We start from the raw sequence: 18003 nt of genomic DNA on the forward strand, positions 1-18003 counted from the left end.
ATGGAGGTGTGTTAGGTCCGTTTTTCTCTATTGTCATTTGTCACACTGCAAATTCATAATTTAATGTGGAATCATCTTTATCAAAACTCTAGTTGCTATGGTAATTTCAGTCAGGCTTGCGATCACGAACCCGCCCCCTCCAGAATCAACCGAGCCGACGGGACCAATGGGAAGACAAAGATTAGGAACGACTGCATTGAAGGACCAATCAGAAACAGAGGAGTAACACGCTACTCCACACTGACCACTGACGACGTCTACTTCTGGTGAATTACTGACGGATCAAACGCTAACCAAAATGTTTCTTCGCGTTTTAGAAATCATATATTTCTTTTACTTTTTGTCCCACATTCCAATTACTCTCATGGTTGATCTTCAACCTTTACTTCCTGAACATCTGTATCCATCCGAGGTAAGTTTGCACTTTGTGCTGCACATTCTTGTGTTTGTCACTAATGGAGCCATATGATATATCTAGGTTACATGTAACTCTTTCTTAGTAAATCAATATGAGTGCTTGCTTTACAGCTGAAAGCCCTACTGCAGTGGTATGCTGCTGAGTTCAAGGATCCGATGATAATGGACCCTCCTGTGTGGTTTAGATCTTTTGTATTCTGCGAGGCTCTCGTGCAGCTGCCCTTTTTCCCAATTGCTGCATACGCCTTCATGAAGGGTCAGTGGTGTTTGACTAAAACGTGATAATGGGTGCTAATGATTTGTAGAATCCGTTTTAAATATCACAAGAGTGTCATCTAGTGGTGAATCACTTGTTTCATTGGAGACCAGTTTCTGTTGTCACATTATTCCTGCTTATTGATGTATTTGTCTATTTAATAGGTGGCTGCAAATGGATCAGGACTCCAGCAATCATTTATTCTGTTCATGTGGCCACCACTCTAATCCCCATTTTAAGCCACGTCCTTTTTTATAACTTTCCGCTGGCGCCACATCCAGGACCCCAAACTCTGAAGGAACGTCTGACCCTGGTGTCCATTTATGCTCCGTACCTCATCATCCCGGTCATGATACTGCTTACCATGCTCTTCAGCTCAACGTATAACTCTACCTCTCTGAAAGGAAATGCTTCCTCAAAGTCCAAGAAACAAAGATAGAGAGTTCATCCCTTTTATAGATTCATCTTACGATGAGCGTATAGATGGATGTATTCATTATAGTTGTTGCAAGTAATTATATGTGATGAAATATTTCAATATGTGCCATCTGATAATTTTATGTAGCTTTTAATCTATTTTTATGTTTTTTAAAGTAATTTTTGACATCATATAATTGTTTACTGATCATGACAACACATGTTAATGCAAAATATATTTTTATTCAAATGTTCTTCAGATCTGTATGAAGTTTGTCGCATATTGAGGTTACACACTCGATGATGTAAATGGTAAATGTAAACAAACAATAAATTAATTTTGTTTTAAATAGTTTTCCTAAACTTCTACAGAAAAAATATTTTGGTTGTGGGCCCATGAGCAGACAATTAAAATGCCTCACTGAATGAGTTCAAGTCACAAACAGCAGTTAAAATACAAATCATACAAAAAATAAACTATTTACCTGATGATGTCTCATGATGGAATTATTTACAGTGACATGCAAATACTGTATTTTCCCATGGTAAAATAAAAATGTTTTACAAACAAATTTACATATATATAGTATAAATAACATTTTGTATATAAATAGTTTTAATTTGAGATTACGATCTATGGTTGGATAGATTACAAGTATGCGCTTCCTTGAACTGGTCATGAAATATCAGTGTGTTAACACCACAGAGTCGGAGGCTGAACAGATGTCTGTTGTCACCTATTAACTGGTTGATTCAGTTAACACAGTTAACCCTTCACTTATTAGAAAGTCATTGTAAATCAAGATGCATTGCATCACTTTTCTTGTCCAACAGAAAGAGGAAATAAAGCACTCTTATTATTTCTGCAGTATATACTGATTAATGAATTCACTCTGCTCTGCTTCGACTTTTTGAAGGGCTTCATATTCTATTTGATACCTGCAAATAAAAAACGGTCAAGAATTAAAGGAATACTTCTCCAAAAATACAATTTGCTGCAAATTTACTCCCACTCAGGCCATCCAAAATGTAGAGGAATTTATCAAAACATTTGGAAAAATATAGCACTTCTTCACTTGCTCACCAGTGAATCCTCTGCAGTGAATGGGTGCCGTCAGAAACAGAGTACATACAGGTGATAAAAACATTATAATCCACACAACCAGTCTGGTATCAATTTGCTTATTACAAACTTTACAGCTGTTCACCTCACAACTCCAAGATATTTTTAAATTCATATCATTGCTTCCAGCTTAAATACGAGTCCTCTATCCATAATATTTATTGTCTAGAGATGTACACCGATATAAACACATGTTGAAGGATTACTTGTGGTATACTGAGATGTTTTTATCAGCTGTTTGGACGCTCATTCTGACGGCACCCATTCACAGCAGGTGATCCATTGGTGAGCAAGTGATGTAATTAAATAATCCAGAATCTGTTCTGATGAACAGGATGGCCTGCCGTGGGTGAGTAAATTCCCAGCAATATATTCATTTTTTTGGGTGATATTTTCCTTTAAGAAGACAATGTTTGCAGTCTTGACTCTGATTACAGATTGATTACCTTTCCAACTGCATTTTCTTTTCTCCAATCAGAGCCTGAAGCTGCTGCTGCTGAGCCTCCCGTTGCTTTTCAACCGATTTCAGTAAATTTCTTGCACCTATGGCCTGTAGAATAATATGTAATCATTAGTAATATGAATGTCCATTACACAGCTATGCACTGCTTTTCATTTAAAATGCAAGAACATACCTTAATTTTTTCAGTTTCGGCTTCCTTTGCTAGCTCATCCACAAGTTCAATGAGTACACCTACAATTTTCTGAAACTGGCCTATCTCTGTTTAAATAAAAAAAATCTAATTCCTTATTGATCTGTACTATGAAAAGAAGCAATGAAATGCTGTTCAGTCTGCAACATGAAAAACTCACTGTCAACAAACTCCTCACATTCCTCTTTGAGCACAATGGTTTTGTGGCTCACATCAGGCTCGAGGACTCGTAGTTTGTTGAGTTCATCGAAATGAAGACCAGCTTCGCCCAACGGGTCTTTAGCCATGACCAGAAGAGCTAAACCTGCTTTTGGAACTCGATAAAAGCTAAAACACACACAAATACACATGCAGGTGTAAAAGAACAAGCACGGGCATTATTTCATTTTTTAAAAGTGACGAAAAACAAATACAGTAACTTATTGGTTTTCCAGCATACACTGCCCATATGTCACTAGATCATAATAAGATATCTTACCGATTAGCTAGTTAGAGTTACATTTAAATACCACTCTCACCACATTACAGAAACCACGCATACTTCGTTTAAAAACACATATGAAGAAGACAAAACTACTACAGTTCACAAATGTCGCTTTGTTGCTGGCGATGTCTGGTTGCTCTCGTGATAGATAAACAAAAACAGACCAGCTGGAAACTTTAGTATCTTGAAAAACATTGTTGAAAAGAAAAATGAATTCCACATAACTATTCCCTGAAATTATTAGACCGAATGTGACATTTAAATAAAGTAAAACCGCCAACGACTAATTTAAACCTGCCTGGCTTTGATTTGATTAAGCGGCTCTCCTGCTCGACTGACTGAGAGCCTCCTCGCTCTGTTTGACTGTCTCTCGGCTGCTAGGTGACGCCGGGCCACCTCATGATGAGAGAGAGGGGTGCACAAACCTATTTAAATTATTTATTTCTGCCGTCTTACATTTTTGAAAATGAAAGAAAGCATAATTCTATATATATATATATATATATATATTAAAATATATATTGTTATTTAATTCTAATGATGAGAGATCGCTGTAAAAGGTGTATTAGCGGTTAATATTTCACACCTCACTCCCCCTCCTGATATTGTAAACGCCCGTATATGAACTCTTCCTGCAGTTCCACATCTGACCACTGCGGTGTGTGCGAGGGATCGGATGAAATACTAAACTCTGTCAAAAACACCAGAAGAAAAGCAAGCTGGGCCACTTAAAGGCGCCGAAATAAAAAAAATATGTACATCTTTATATTTTTTAGAGACTTTACATCTCTATATTAGTTAGGTTTAACATATAGAAAACATACACTGTTTACGTTTAATGTTCGCTTTTTACCTTCTGATTGAGAGCTTGACCATCTCTGTGGGTAAGTTAACCGGTAAAAGGTAGTAACTTACAGTCGTTATAATGTCACCATCATTTGTAAACAGGTCGTTGCAGCTGGTTAGCAACGCAGTAGTTGTCTTTAACCTGTTGAGCCTGACATGAAATAATAACCAGAAAAATATATTTCTAAATGGAACTGTTGCTTTATATGGCCAAGATGAAATTCGGATATACTGTGAAGTAAATCAATAGCATTTAAATAATAGGCTAACGTTACTTAAAGTGCATCTAAATCTCAGCTGTCAATCTTACTTATATCTCACAATAATTTGTCTTAGTAAGATAGTTTTTAGATGTTTAGTGTTATTATCAAAGCTCTGGTGTTTTTATAGTGGGGATGCAAAACATAATACAATAATTATTAATTTATTTTTGCTATTATACTAAAAGGCCTCTTACACATTAAAATATATGGACTATCAATCAGACAACAGAAGGCACCTGTACAGCAAGATTATTTTATATATATAATTATAAAATATATATTGTATCAAATATGACACTGTTGGCTATGTGTACTGCATTTAAGATAACTGAGACTTATTATAGGACTTATATATAATTGGTCTTTTGTTGTTTTTGATCGCTTCCATTGTCCTCATTTGTAAGTTGCTTTGGATAAAAGCATCTGCTAAATGACTAAATGTAAATATCATTTCAGCTGCTGACGATTCAGAAACATGCCTCTGTCAACTCAGTCCCAAGCAGACATTGACCAGTACATTCTGATCGCCAGTTTGGATAATGCAAGGAATCTGTCCAACATCCTGAAAGCTATCTCTTTACGGGACCATGCTATCTTCAATGCAACACAGAATGGGTTAAAAGTCACTGTTGAGGACTCCAAATGCCTTCAAGCCAATGCATTCATTCAGGTTGGTTACGTCTTGGTGGTCTTACGGGTTCGGTTGACAGCAGTTGGGTTGATCAGTGTATCTGTGTGTTTGATTCCTCAGGCTGACATCTTTCAAGAGTACATAATCAAAGAGGATGCAGTTGGGTTTCAGGTTAATTTAACTGTTCTTCTGGACTGCCTCACCATCTTTGGGGGAAGCACAGTCCCAGGTGTGTATCACAATGATAATCCAGTCCTTCTTTTGGAAAATGTCTTAAAACACTAATTCCTGTCTTTTATTTTACCCTTGAGGTGTGTGCACCGCCTTGAGAATGTGCTACAATGGCTACGGATATCCGCTGACTTTATTCCTGGAGGAAGGTGGTGTGGTCACCGTATGCAAGATTAATACACAGGAGCCGGAGGAGCCCATAGACTTTGACTTTTGCAGCACAAATGTAACCAACAAGGTGATTCTGCAGTCAGACAGTCTTAAAGAGGCTTTCTCTGAGCTTGACATGACCAGTGAGGTTCTGCAGATTACTATGTCACCAAGCCATCCTTACTTCAGGTACAGTGAGAGTGCACACAACAGATCGTCATGTATAGTCAAGTCAAATTTAATGTCAGTAGATATTCATTATTTGCCTTTTCACCTTAGATTATCCACATTTGGGAATTCTGGAAACGCTCATTACGATTATCCCAAAGACTCAGACATGATGGAGCTGTTCCAGTGTACTAAAATACAGACCAACAGGTAGGAGGAGCTTCTGTATTTGACAGCATTTCCCATCAAGCAGAGCTCTCTATGACTTAGCAAAACAACAGCCTTATTAACTGCTTATAGTTGTACCTCTGAGGCATTCACACATAAGTAGTAAAAGAAGAATCAAGAGTTGCTGAGATTCTCTTTTTTTATTCTCAAAGGTATAAGATGTCCCTGTTGAAACCCTCTACGAAGGCCTTGGCTCTTTCCTGTAAAGTCTCGGTGAGAACTGACAGTCGAGGCTTCCTCTCTCTACAGTACCTTGTGAGGAACGATGACGGTCAGATTTGTTTCGTGGAATATTATTGCTGTCCGGATGAAGAAGTGGAAGAAGAATAGATTGGAAAATGCAACTGTTTTTGTCTCGTTTGACATTTAGTGTGCACCGACCTGATGGTTCCTTAATCTGTTTCTGATTTTAATTTATATGAATATTTCATGAACAACAAATATTTGAAGAGTTGAGATGCAACAGCCTCAAAGTGCCATCTGAAATGTTCTTCTAAAACTAGCATTTTTATCAGGCTCTTATATTTAGATTCAGTCGTTTGACTTTAATGGCAATGTATGGGTCCCTTTCTATGCCATTAAAATGGAATAACTATACGTAAATAGAGGAGCCTGATAAAAATGCTAATTTTAGATGAAAATAACAGATGACGATTAGAGTCTTTTGCATCTGAAGCCTTAATTTGTAGAGTTTATTACATAGTAAAAAAAACTGTTTTGTTTATTGAATTTGAGACAGTATTCTGTGTGACCTGCAGGGGGCAGCAGAGAAATGCTATTTAGGCGACTGCATATAATATTATTAAGAGCCCGATGTTGGTTTAAGTTTAATATATTAAAGATGCAGAGGTTAGTTTAAGCCGTTATGCTGTTTTATTTAATATACGACTAAAAGATTATATATATATATATATATATATATATATATATATATATATATATATATATATATATAATATATATTATATATATATATATATATATATATATATATATATATATATATATATATATATATATAAATTAGACAAATCTAATGTCTCCAAAAAAAAATTGTATGTCTGTTATAATGTCGTAAATCGGTTTATAACAACACTCGTAATATTTGCATTGTTCTACAGTTAAAGCTGTTGTCTGAAACATCTAAATGTTTAATGCGTGTTCTTTTTATTACACGAATGCGTTGCGAGGCAAACATGTAGTTGAGCAAAGCAGCTTGATGTTGATACTGGCTGACGCACGCACTTCTAGAAGAAAGTCCCAGAACAGCGCGCGAGGCTTGAACTGCTGCCTCGCGACCAATCGCTTCTCCACTCGCGGCTGTCGAGGCAACACTGTTTCCGGGCAGAGGAACATTACAGGAGCAAAACAAGCGCACTTCTGTCACTCACTCATCTCAGCGGGTTACCACTGCCACAGGCAAGCTGCTTAAAGAGGCTGCAGTGAAGCCCGCTGAAAACAACAAAAGTTCTCATTAAATAGAGTTAAACATATTGTGGACAATTTGTAGAGAGCTTTGGACTTATTTGAATAGTATTTCATTATAGCTGAGAATGAAAAAGATTGTTTGAATCCTTAGTTAGTACCTAGTTTGTTCTGAACAAGGGGTCTAAAAGGCTCATTTAAATATTTTGTTTCTTTTATTGTATTCTTGCACCAACTTAGTTTGCCTGAAAATAGTTAAAAAATAAAATATAAAGGCAACAGGTCTCTGCAGTCTGAGTGTGTGTATTATTCTGCATGTTGTCAGTGAACAGAGTACATCCTTGGAGCTAAATTATCTCTGAAAAGGATTAGTAAGATTTAAAAAAATTATATTTTTATTCAGCAAGGATGCATTCAATTTATCAAAAGTGACAGTAAAGGTATTTATACTGTGACTTCTATTCCAGATAAATGTTAAATGTTTTACAATAAATTAAAATTAAATGTATAAACAGAAAGATAAAACATTTTATTTTGTATACATTTCACTTAATCAGTTTTGACTTTTTTTAGTTTGTTTTTCAGCCTCGATGTGCATAAGAGACTTGTAAAAAAAAACTACATTGTTAGTTATTATATATCGGAGCAGCTAATATGGATTCATTTTTTAAATCCTATGTAACAAACCCATTCTTGCCTATTTACAGTAGACAATTAAGTGCGGTTCAGGCATTCTGCAGTTCTCCATCTGTCAAGTTAACACTGTTGTGGTGACTTTTTTTTGTGTCCATAACAAGTGTTTTCAAGGCCGTTATCTGCAGCAACAGGGTGGCAGTTAGTGAAAAGTCATGTAATTGTCTTAAACAAAGCTAAAAATCGATTTTCATTCAGCAGACATAAACTATAAATATCCCTACAAAATCACTTAATTTATGCACACAAACAGACCCAACAGACAGCATCCAACAACATTCAGCGTAACCAAGTAAACACTGTCCACAGACCAAGACCAGCGGATCATCAGCTGGAGCTACATCTCTCACAGCAGGTGATATCAGAGGGATGGCAGCACTTTCTGCACTTTAAACACAAGCTTGCTTGATGAAGAAGTGGGTGATCCTCCACCCGTTCCTCAGATAAACAAGCTAGTGCTGATCCACTGTCTGATGTCTCGACCTACCAATGAATCAAGAGGTGTAAGGTTCTGGGTTTTGTTAACACAAACTTAGCAATGACCTAACTGTTGTGACACTCCAACAATTAGCAACAAGAGAGTGCATGGGAGATGAAGAGAAGGTGCACGGCCTCACAGGGGACAGTCAGTCATCAATCTTATCGTCTGTTACATTAAGTGACGGAGGTTATATAAATTACAAGAAGAAATAACCTTTTAACACTGTTAATGAAGCTTAATTGCTTTTAAATACTTTTTATTGGTCAATAAACTAGAGTAATTATGATTTGTATTATTATTTTTTTTTTTTATCTTATTTACCCCAAACCTGTATTGTGGTTTGAGCAGCAAAAAACTGGAAATTTAGTTTTGGCATTACAGGATTTAATTAATTTTTTTTTAATTTATTCAATATATTTCATAATATTACTGTACATTTTTTTTTACAGTAAATAGATGCAGCATTGGTGAGCATAAGAAGATTCTTTCACAGCGTTGTAATTATTCCAAACTTTTGACCAGTAAGTGTACTTTAAATAAACTTGAAACTAATTATACTCTGTTAATGGATAAACGCTTGATTTTATCAACATCAGTATGTGATGTCTGACTTTCCACAAAACAAATGACCGTGAAATTGTTATGCCAACAAATGCACCATACCAACTCCTGTCTAGTCAGCTGAAAGGAGCCCTGCAACGGGAAACTCCACGGTGCATAAACAAGATTGAGTATTGCATTCCTTCACTTTGTGGTAAAAATACCCTTTATCAACAAGCCATTGTTTGGGGACTGTGGGTGTCACATGGGGTCATGGTAGCAACAGCTGGCCTTAACAGCCCTCGACAATCCTCCCCCAAACCCATTAATACTGCTTTCCCTCTGCCTCGGCTTGCAACCATGTGTGAAATGATCCTTGATGATGGAGATGAGGTAATGCCTTCAGCGGCTCTGACATCACTATAGCCTTTCCCATCCAGAGCAATTGACCATCACTTCCACAATGAGCTTTTTGTCTTGCACTACCTTTCTTTGAGGAAAAAGCAATGAATGTGACACCTGTGATATGCTAGATGATGAAATTGCCATTTTATCCACTAACGGATGATGATAAGTTATATTTACCCAAAGAAGTCTAAAATAATTAAGTTTCATTAACACATACAAATAGATGGATATACACTGCTCAAAAAAATTAAGGGAACACTTAATCATAAAAGTATAACACCAAATCAGTGATATTGATCTGTCAAATTAGATCATGCATTGAGTTCCAAAGTGTTCCCTTAATTTTTTTAGCAGTATATATATATATATATATACATATACATTTAAATATAATGTGTGAATTTTTAAATCATTTTTTATATGCAATATATTTTAAAGAATACATTGAAAAGTATGAATTTTCTTTATTTTAATCATTTTATTAAGAGAGCGCAATTAAATATGACAATCTAATGGGTAATATGAATAATTATAATACACAATTCATACATGATTCCTCTGGTTAATGTGAAATAAACACACTATAATCAGAACCATTCTGAAGCACAAATAACAACAGCTTAATGTGCAACATTCTCACAGTGGTACACAAAACATGGGGTTCTCTGTTCCATTGCTTTCTTGCTATCGTTTATATGTAAACACTCATAACTGGGACTGAAACTGGGTTTCAACTGAATGTTCTCTCACTTCTGTTTCTTTATTGAGAATGTTTATGTAAAAACATAAACAATAAACTGTTATAAACAAACAAAAAAATTGCAATCTGTATCCTCGTGACTTTCATGTTACGTAATCAATCACAAATGACTCATTTTCAATCATGACTAAAATATTAATCAGGAAGTATGCATATGTTTCCCCTGCTCTTTCCCCTGGAATTAAATGTGACATGAAAATGATCCTTTCTGCTACAATCATGAAACCTGATTCACAAAATAACACTATGACTACAATCGATGACCACCACACATTTCAAATGGGATCTAGATGTAACCCCAGTCTTGTGTTTTGTCAGCCTTCTGGACTTGCAGATCATTTTCTGGGATCTGTCACTCAGCACCCTTCCATTACCTTGAAGGGTGGCAGCTGCAGCCCTGCTCCAACAACAGGGACTGTTTATCAGGTGACAACAATGAAAACTAATAGGTGGAAAATATGTGGACGAGCAGTGCCTGAGACAGGTTTATCAGCTATCATGACTACAGTAGAGAATGAAGGAAGCAGGAGGGGGTAAAGTGAAGGATGATGTCACCAGGACACAGTATACTTGAGCCTCACTCTCGTGTCATCACACACACACACACACGGACGTTGTGTTTTGGTAACGGATGTAACCGTTGCAGTCACACAGAAACATACGCATGGATCCATTCGCTCACAATCAAGGCAATCTATATCTCTAGTGAACTTTGGTAGATGGCATGTGGCCACTGGAGCAAAGGGAAAAGTTAAGATACTGCTTTTTGTGTTATTGTGCTAAAATGTCATCACAGATGAAATGGGAACAAACATGTTACTTGTTTAACCATTGAGCTTTGTATCAGTTGTTTATTTTTATGTAAATGAGTACTGTACGTCCTCAGTGGCCTGACCTCAGGCTAAAAAACAGAAGTAAAAGCGCTGTACCATGCATATTCCACTGTACTAGTAATAATAATAATAATTGTACATTTTATGTAATTTTTTTTTATATACACCCAAACACCCATATGTATATGGCTATTTACTATAGCTAATAATACAATTATATAATTATTTAATAAGGCTATTATAATATGAATAATAATTTGATTATTAATTCTAATGTACATAATTATTATTATTTAATTAATATTAATATAATTACTATTTTTCCAGTACTGTTTTTATATAGAATAATTTATATATATATATATATAAGAAATAAAAAATATATACTGCTAATACTTCTAAATTATTTTGTATTTATTTATTTTGTTTTATCTTTATAATTATGTATGCAGTATATATAAATATATACTATTGCTAATACTATAATAATATTAGATAATAATAATGTAATTTTAATATTAATGGGAAATATTCATATATTATTATTATCACCGTAGTCTGTTTTTATTTATAATATATAACTTATGTAATCTAAAAAAAAAATGATTTTCTTTATCACTAATAAATTATATACAAAAGCAATCTATTGTCTATTTTTATATTGTCTATTTTTTTATATATTTGTTGCATATTATTATTTCTTATTTACTTATTCTATTTTTATTATCTGTGTCACAATAATCTGATTGTGCTGTTGAAGCTTCTGTCACCAAAACAAATTATTTGTTAACACCTGGCAATAAAGCTCTTTTCTGATTCTTAATTAATGCAAAGAATGCTTGCTAAATAAAATTGTTAATAAAAGTAGTAATGTTTTAATTAAATTTCATAATTATTTATATAAATTTTTTAAAAATTGTTTAAATGAAAGAATTTCATGTCAACACATTTATGTATACATTAACACTGAGAAGAGATGACACGACATTTGCCATCCCAGAGCAGTCTGCATGGGGCTGTATGCCCAGACATGTAGGCCTACCTGCGCGGGGATTCGCCTTTACACTGTGGCACTGCCTCATCTGCTGTGTATCTCTGCAGCTAAAGCCCTCCTCAATCATGTGCATGACATCTGTATCTAAACAAAGGGTGCTGCTGGACAAAGGTCAAGGGGGAGGAAATGGGAATTCCGTATTTAATTAGCATAATGAAATCAACTATTAGCTTAGCTAAAAGTTTGTTTTGAGTGCTGCACATCAATGATCAGCGACTCTTTGATGTTAAAGAGCATTTAACATCTCTTTAACGTCAAAGAGTGTTAGTTAAATTTTTCTTTAGTATTAGAAGTTTTTATATTTATGATTTGTTTAACTTATTGAAAGTGTTTTTATTACAGTTTAGTGAATGTCAAACGATTTAACATGCTTTTTAAATGTGCACATTAGCCCTCGAGACTTAGGGCAAAGGGAAACAGAATGACACAAAGGGAGAAAAGTATTTCTTGAAAAAAAATCATTTTGATGGGGAACGTTTTTATCTGGAAAATAAATGATCTATGTTAAATAGCAAAACACTGCCCACTTTTGCAAGATAAACAAGAACAAGCACAACAAATGTACTGTCTTTATTGCATATGCAATTTTTACAGGTTTAACCAAAAACAAAAATATCAATTAATAATGCATGTTTAATGTTCTGTTTGTTTGTTTGTTTGTTTGTTTGTTACATTATAGTGGTAAGTTAGTCATGTTGAATGTGTGCTGCTGTCATAAAACACACAATGGCTTAAGAGTGGCAATCACATATATTTACTAGTATAAATGAGGCAAACATGTAATAGCAGCTTTTAAAGTTTGCATCAAGCTTCAGAGGCTTATACGTGCATATTAAATACCGCACACACATATATATATATATGTATACATATATATATATATGTATATAAAATAAATAAATTATATATATATATATATATATATATATATATATTTATTTTGAGGCAGCAGGTGTGCATAACTATAATACTTTTTTTTTTTTTACTTTTTTTTGTAATTTTCTTATATTAATGCAGTAAACAGTACTGTATGCAGAACAGCAATCCCAGTAAAGTACTTTGTACACCGAGAAACCGATAACATCGACAGGTTTCTACACTGAACTTGGATTGCGAATCAACAAACAACAGTGGGCGTTTTAAAGGGCTGTTGGTTCCTGTGCGCTGTCTTGGCTGCTCTGTGTGTGTCTGTGTGTGTGTCTGTGTGTGTGTGTCCACTCTGCCTCACACTACGCCCCTCGATGACGAGCATGTCAGGACTTGTTATGAGACAGAAAGGGGTGTGGCTTTATGCGAGCGCTTCGCGGGAGTGAAAGCAACTTGCTGTCATTAAAATCCAGCAGCTTCATCTCCACAAGCACACAACTAACTGCTTATCTAAAACATTGACACCGTTTTGACTTTCCTCCAGCTGTGGAATAACATGACCGGCCATCTAACAAAGTGTTTTTAAAGCACGACACATATCTTGGTGTCAGAACATTACCCTGGAATAACATCTACTTACTAACAACACATTTTGAAGGTAAGCCTACATGTGTTTTTATTCTTGTTGAGCATGCATCTCTTTGTTTCCGGGCATCTATGTACGATAACTTATATTGAAGACAGTAGATGTGGACTACTACTGCTTAATTTTTTTTAAATAAAAAAAATCATAAAAATGACAGAATCAGCATGACTGTATTAGAGTGCACGAATATTGGTAATTTTAATGGTTTGATCAGGCATAAATATGTCGTTTAGTTAACGTCTTTGTGTAAAAATGGGTTCTGATGTTTTCCTCCCCTGTTAAAAAAGCCAGTTTAAGATGGTAGCTGTGTTTTTAATACAGTTGGTTTCTGGCTGCTCATTTGTTCAGGTGCAAGCTGCTCGAGCAGTTATCAGGTGGTCAGTCAAGCTGCCAGCTGGTCAACCAACAAATAAACAGCATACAGCAGCTAAAAATGGGATCTACTGTGCTCCAAAACGTAACTACCAGCTTTTGTCGGAAGAACCTAACGTTTAACACCTAACGTTTTGTACTTCATATGTCAACCGACTATTTAAAGATAATAATAAAACAGACATGTCATAGTTTAGATGCCTGTTTTATTATTATCTTTAAATGGTCATGTAGGTATGTCAAAGAACTGTCAGTTTACAAAATCTTCCACCTCTTCAAGTCTTGAATCTTGCATCACTCAACAAGTCGCCGGCTGTGCGTTTGTAGGTGCCACTTTTCCGACGCTTCAAAATTTCCACATCAGCCCCTACTGCCAATTGAGAAAAATCGATAAAATCATAGTCAGTGTCGTAATTAGGAAAATGTAATATGCATTCCAGTGCAATTAAGCTTGTTAGAGAGACTCACTGTAGCGCGTAAGATTGGGTTGAAGCGCGGGAGAAGCAGTGGAACATCGCGTGCACGGATTTGTTTACAAACACATCCGTGAGCACGAGGCTGTAGTTTCTGCCATCTTGTGGACGCTCAAAATATAGGTTGCTGGGTCAAATAAGAAAAAATGCATTGCTAGGATGTTTCTATTTATTTATTGCCTTTTTTACATTTATTATTATTACATTTATTTTTATTTTGGGCCGAAAATTGTAGATTTTTTTGTTTTTAATTGTATTATTATCACTATTATTTATGTATTACTTATTAATAGTACTATTATTGTTATTACATTAAGTCTAAATGATTGCGAATTTCTTTTCATTATTATTTGAAGCTGATGTTTTGTTTGCTTTATTTTATAAAATTGTATTATTATTATTATGTATTCCATTAAGACTAAATGATTCTACATTTATTTTCATTATTACTTTGGGGCTGACATTTAGATTTTTTATATATAGTATTATTATTATTAATTAATTAATTAATTAATTAATTAATTAATTCTTATAAGTGTATGTTATATCTTTTTTTGGGCTATAGAAATACATTTACATTTAATTTGCATGTAATAGCATATGATGTCATTTGTGTCCAGCTACATTTTTGATTAATTTTTTCTCCTTTTCTCATTTCAAGGCTGTATCTGGAATGGCCCGACCAGAGATGAAAAGAAGGGTGGGTGATTGCAACCCGGGAGCACCAAATAGCTGCAGGATGGAGGTGCTGCGTCAGGACGCCTGGCCTAGCGGCAGCACCATCCAGCCCTGCCACAGGCACCGAACCACTGCTACACAAACCAGCACTGTGTTGCCACCACTAACCCACATCCCCACACAAGATGCCTTCAGCTGGGACAGCGTCCAGCAGCAGGACAATCCACTCAGGGATAATACAGGTTAGCTTCTGCAATATAGTGATTGTGATAGTGTTCCTGTGGTGTGAATTGGTGGAAATCATTAGCATAATATATTTAGATGAAATTCAGAATACAAAATCACTGCCTTTGACTCCAAGGGTTAAAATGCACCAGAAAGTGCATTCCCCTCCCTAGTCAGAGAGTTCTTGCTGAGGCATGTTTAGACATGTTCTTTGCTGTTGGCTTCCTGTCAAGTGCTACACGGCCCACAACCGCGACCCGTCACAGAGAATCATGTATTGTCTCAATGTCACAGCATCTCTAGCTCCTCACGCTCTCTTTTTCTCATGTTTTTAACCTGACTTTAGCTATCAGTTAACCTTATCTGACACTTCTGCTGACACTCCTCCTTGAAGGCTTTCCTCACTAGCTGATAGTCTGGCCGTGGTCCCTCCCTGTCCTCCAACTGTCCACCCTATCCCAGCCCACCCCTCATTCCTGTCCACCAATGGCTGGATTTCAGCTCAGACTGCACCGGCTTGCAGTTACCCTGGCAACAAGCCAGAACCCAGTACTCCCGCTATTTCAAGTCACCTGCGCAGAGGATCAGCAGATTCTTATGGCTGCGCCACTAATCCTCTACACGGAGGCATTTTCTCTGTGCACACTCATGCAGAATGCAAGAAAATGATATTCTCCCTTACGGCTAATCTTTTAAAACGCTAAGAATTTAATAACTCTGTTATCCATTTTTCACACTGTATATTATAATGATGCAAAACCATTTCTAAAAAGAATCATCTTATTAGTATTAGACAGAATGTTATATTCATGCATCATTGCTGTGCATATTAAGAAATGAATATAAACTTTCTTCACTTTGAAGAGCAGAAGAGATGTGAGATGCCTAAGGGCCAATAAATGCATGCCACTGTGTACTGAATTGATGATGTGAAGTGCACTTGTAGTTCATAACAGTATACTTTTTAATTAACTTGTCTTTGCCGGTAAAATAATATTAATAAACTAAATTCTACCATTAGAGAGAGCACACTTGAAGTGCACTTGTGTTTTAAAAAGTCAAAAATAAATGTTTAATTTAAAGCACATTTTAAATCAGTATGTTTTAATATTTTGCCAAATATCTTGCTAAATTGCATCGTCAATACCAATGTGTAATTACAAATCAATTCAATTTTGAAGGGACTTACAATCAAGGATTACTTTGAAGGCACATGTACGATTTGAAAGCGTGTTGCTATTCGTTGGTGTTGAATTAGGTCAGTTGGTTGCCAGGTGTCACTGAAGGTTTGGAAGTCCACACTTTATGTCTCAAGGAGTTACATGTGAAAAATAGCAGTACTCATTCAGAGATGATATATATTATCGCTTTCCTGCTGTCACATAAACAATTAGGACTTAAAGTTTGCATTCAATCAATAAAAGTTCATGAGCGGTCATACAGTTAATCAGATGGTATTGGTACTACCGTTACTGTAGAGAATAGAATGTGAATGTTATATAGAACTAATAGAACTGAACTAACAAAAGACTTAACATATGACATCACATGCGTACTAAAGTACAAATAGAGAATTTGGCTCACCATTGTGTATGAAATCTCACTGTTATTGTAATCTCTGCTGAATCTGGATCTGGTTAGATTACCCGCCCCTTTGCATGTCTGCCTGTTAAATGGTTGTTTAAATAAAAGTGGCCTTAACTGAAGAATCAGAATACTGTTAACATTGCGATGGTGGCGTTTTTACACAAAGAAGTTACCCTAAATGAACCTTGGTACTAGTTTGACAGAACTACTAGAACTACTAGACAACAAATGACGACTCACAATGGATCAATTGCACAACTAGTCCTTTAAATACAAACAGTATGCTCAAACAGCCTCAAGTGCTGAGAAACATGGATAAGTGAATGGGTTATTGATATGACAATCTTTTTTTTTTTTCGTCTAAATTATTAATTTATAAAAATAAAATACATTCAAATAAAATGTATATGAAATTACATAAATTCATCTCTTCTATGATGAACATGGTTTTTATTTCCTAATTAAGACAGAATATGAAAAAAATATATATTTCTTTGAAAAAAGTAGTGAAGCATTTTAAAGTATACATTTGTAATTAAAAATATAAATTTTTAATACTCATTTTTATTAAATAGGTTTTTGTCTACTTAGTCAAATTCATGTGGTGTCACCAAAACACAGAAACGTGCACAAAAAAGCACAAAAACAGGAAGTTGTATCATATAGAAAGGATCCCTTCAGACCCTCATGATCATGTAAAATTTCAAAATTTCATACTTTTTTTTAAAGAATAGTGATTAATATGTTTACACACATCTTTTGAAGGTTTTTAATGGGGAATTTGGTCCCATCAATACATTTTATTCTTCTTGTTTTTATTTAGGTACAGAACAGGAAGTCTCCAGCCTCAGAGGAAGGCCGCTTCCACTGCCTGATCTGCTACCAGACCGCCACAGCTCCTCCGAAGACTCGACGTCCAGCAGCTCTACCAGTGAAGAGCATCCCCAGCTGGAGGAGCAGGCGGTGCAGAGGGTGGCCATACAGCTAAGGACTATCGGAGATCAGATGAATGCTGTTTTTCTTCAGAGGGTAAGGATCACGTTTGTCTAGTTGTGGAAGTTTGAATATGCCACTGCTTGTGCCAAAGCATCATT

The 18003-nt window shown here is 35.5% G+C and overlaps 3 protein-coding genes across 6 annotated transcripts; 2 read left to right on the forward strand and 1 right to left on the reverse strand.

The window, feature by feature from the left end:
• The first annotated feature begins 151 nt into the window (after positions 1–151).
• Positions 152–1579, forward strand: LOC132122737 (sigma intracellular receptor 2-like). Its single transcript, XM_059533097.1, has 3 exons — positions 152–412; positions 529–673; positions 838–1579. Exons 1-3 carry the CDS (start codon positions 299–301, stop codon positions 1110–1112), a joined length of 534 nt encoding a protein of 177 aa, XP_059389080.1. The 5' UTR covers positions 152–298; the 3' UTR covers positions 1113–1579.
• Positions 1314–3708, reverse strand: LOC132122738 (intraflagellar transport protein 20 homolog). Of its 4 annotated transcripts, none has more exons than XM_059533100.1 (5): positions 3649–3708; positions 3027–3193; positions 2849–2934; positions 2660–2763; positions 1314–2029 (listed from the first exon to the last, which is right to left on the reverse strand). In XM_059533100.1, exons 2-5 carry the CDS (start codon positions 3151–3153, stop codon positions 1948–1950), a joined length of 399 nt encoding a protein of 132 aa, XP_059389083.1. In that variant the 5' UTR covers positions 3154–3193; positions 3649–3708; the 3' UTR covers positions 1314–1947. The 4 variants fall into 4 exon arrangements, with proteins under 4 accessions (XP_059389083.1, XP_059389082.1, XP_059389084.1 ...); XM_059533099.1 differs by having other exon boundaries at positions 3027–3182; positions 3421–3697; XM_059533101.1 differs by having other exon boundaries at positions 3645–3690.
• A 429-nt stretch (positions 3709–4137) lies between these two features.
• On the forward strand, positions 4138–7577 carry LOC132122739 (cell cycle checkpoint protein RAD1-like). Its single transcript, XM_059533102.1, has 6 exons — positions 4138–4234; positions 4916–5129; positions 5211–5319; positions 5402–5660; positions 5751–5849; positions 6020–7577. The coding sequence occupies exons 2-6, from the start codon at positions 4935–4937 to the stop codon at positions 6195–6197; spliced, it is 840 nt and encodes a 279-aa protein (XP_059389085.1). The 5' UTR covers positions 4138–4234; positions 4916–4934; the 3' UTR covers positions 6198–7577.
• Positions 7578–18003: the final 10426 nt, after the last annotated feature.

This window comes from Carassius carassius, chromosome 41, assembly GCF_963082965.1.
Source record: "Carassius carassius chromosome 41, fCarCar2.1, whole genome shotgun sequence".
NCBI classification, from domain to species: Eukaryota; Metazoa; Chordata; class Actinopteri; order Cypriniformes; family Cyprinidae; genus Carassius; species Carassius carassius.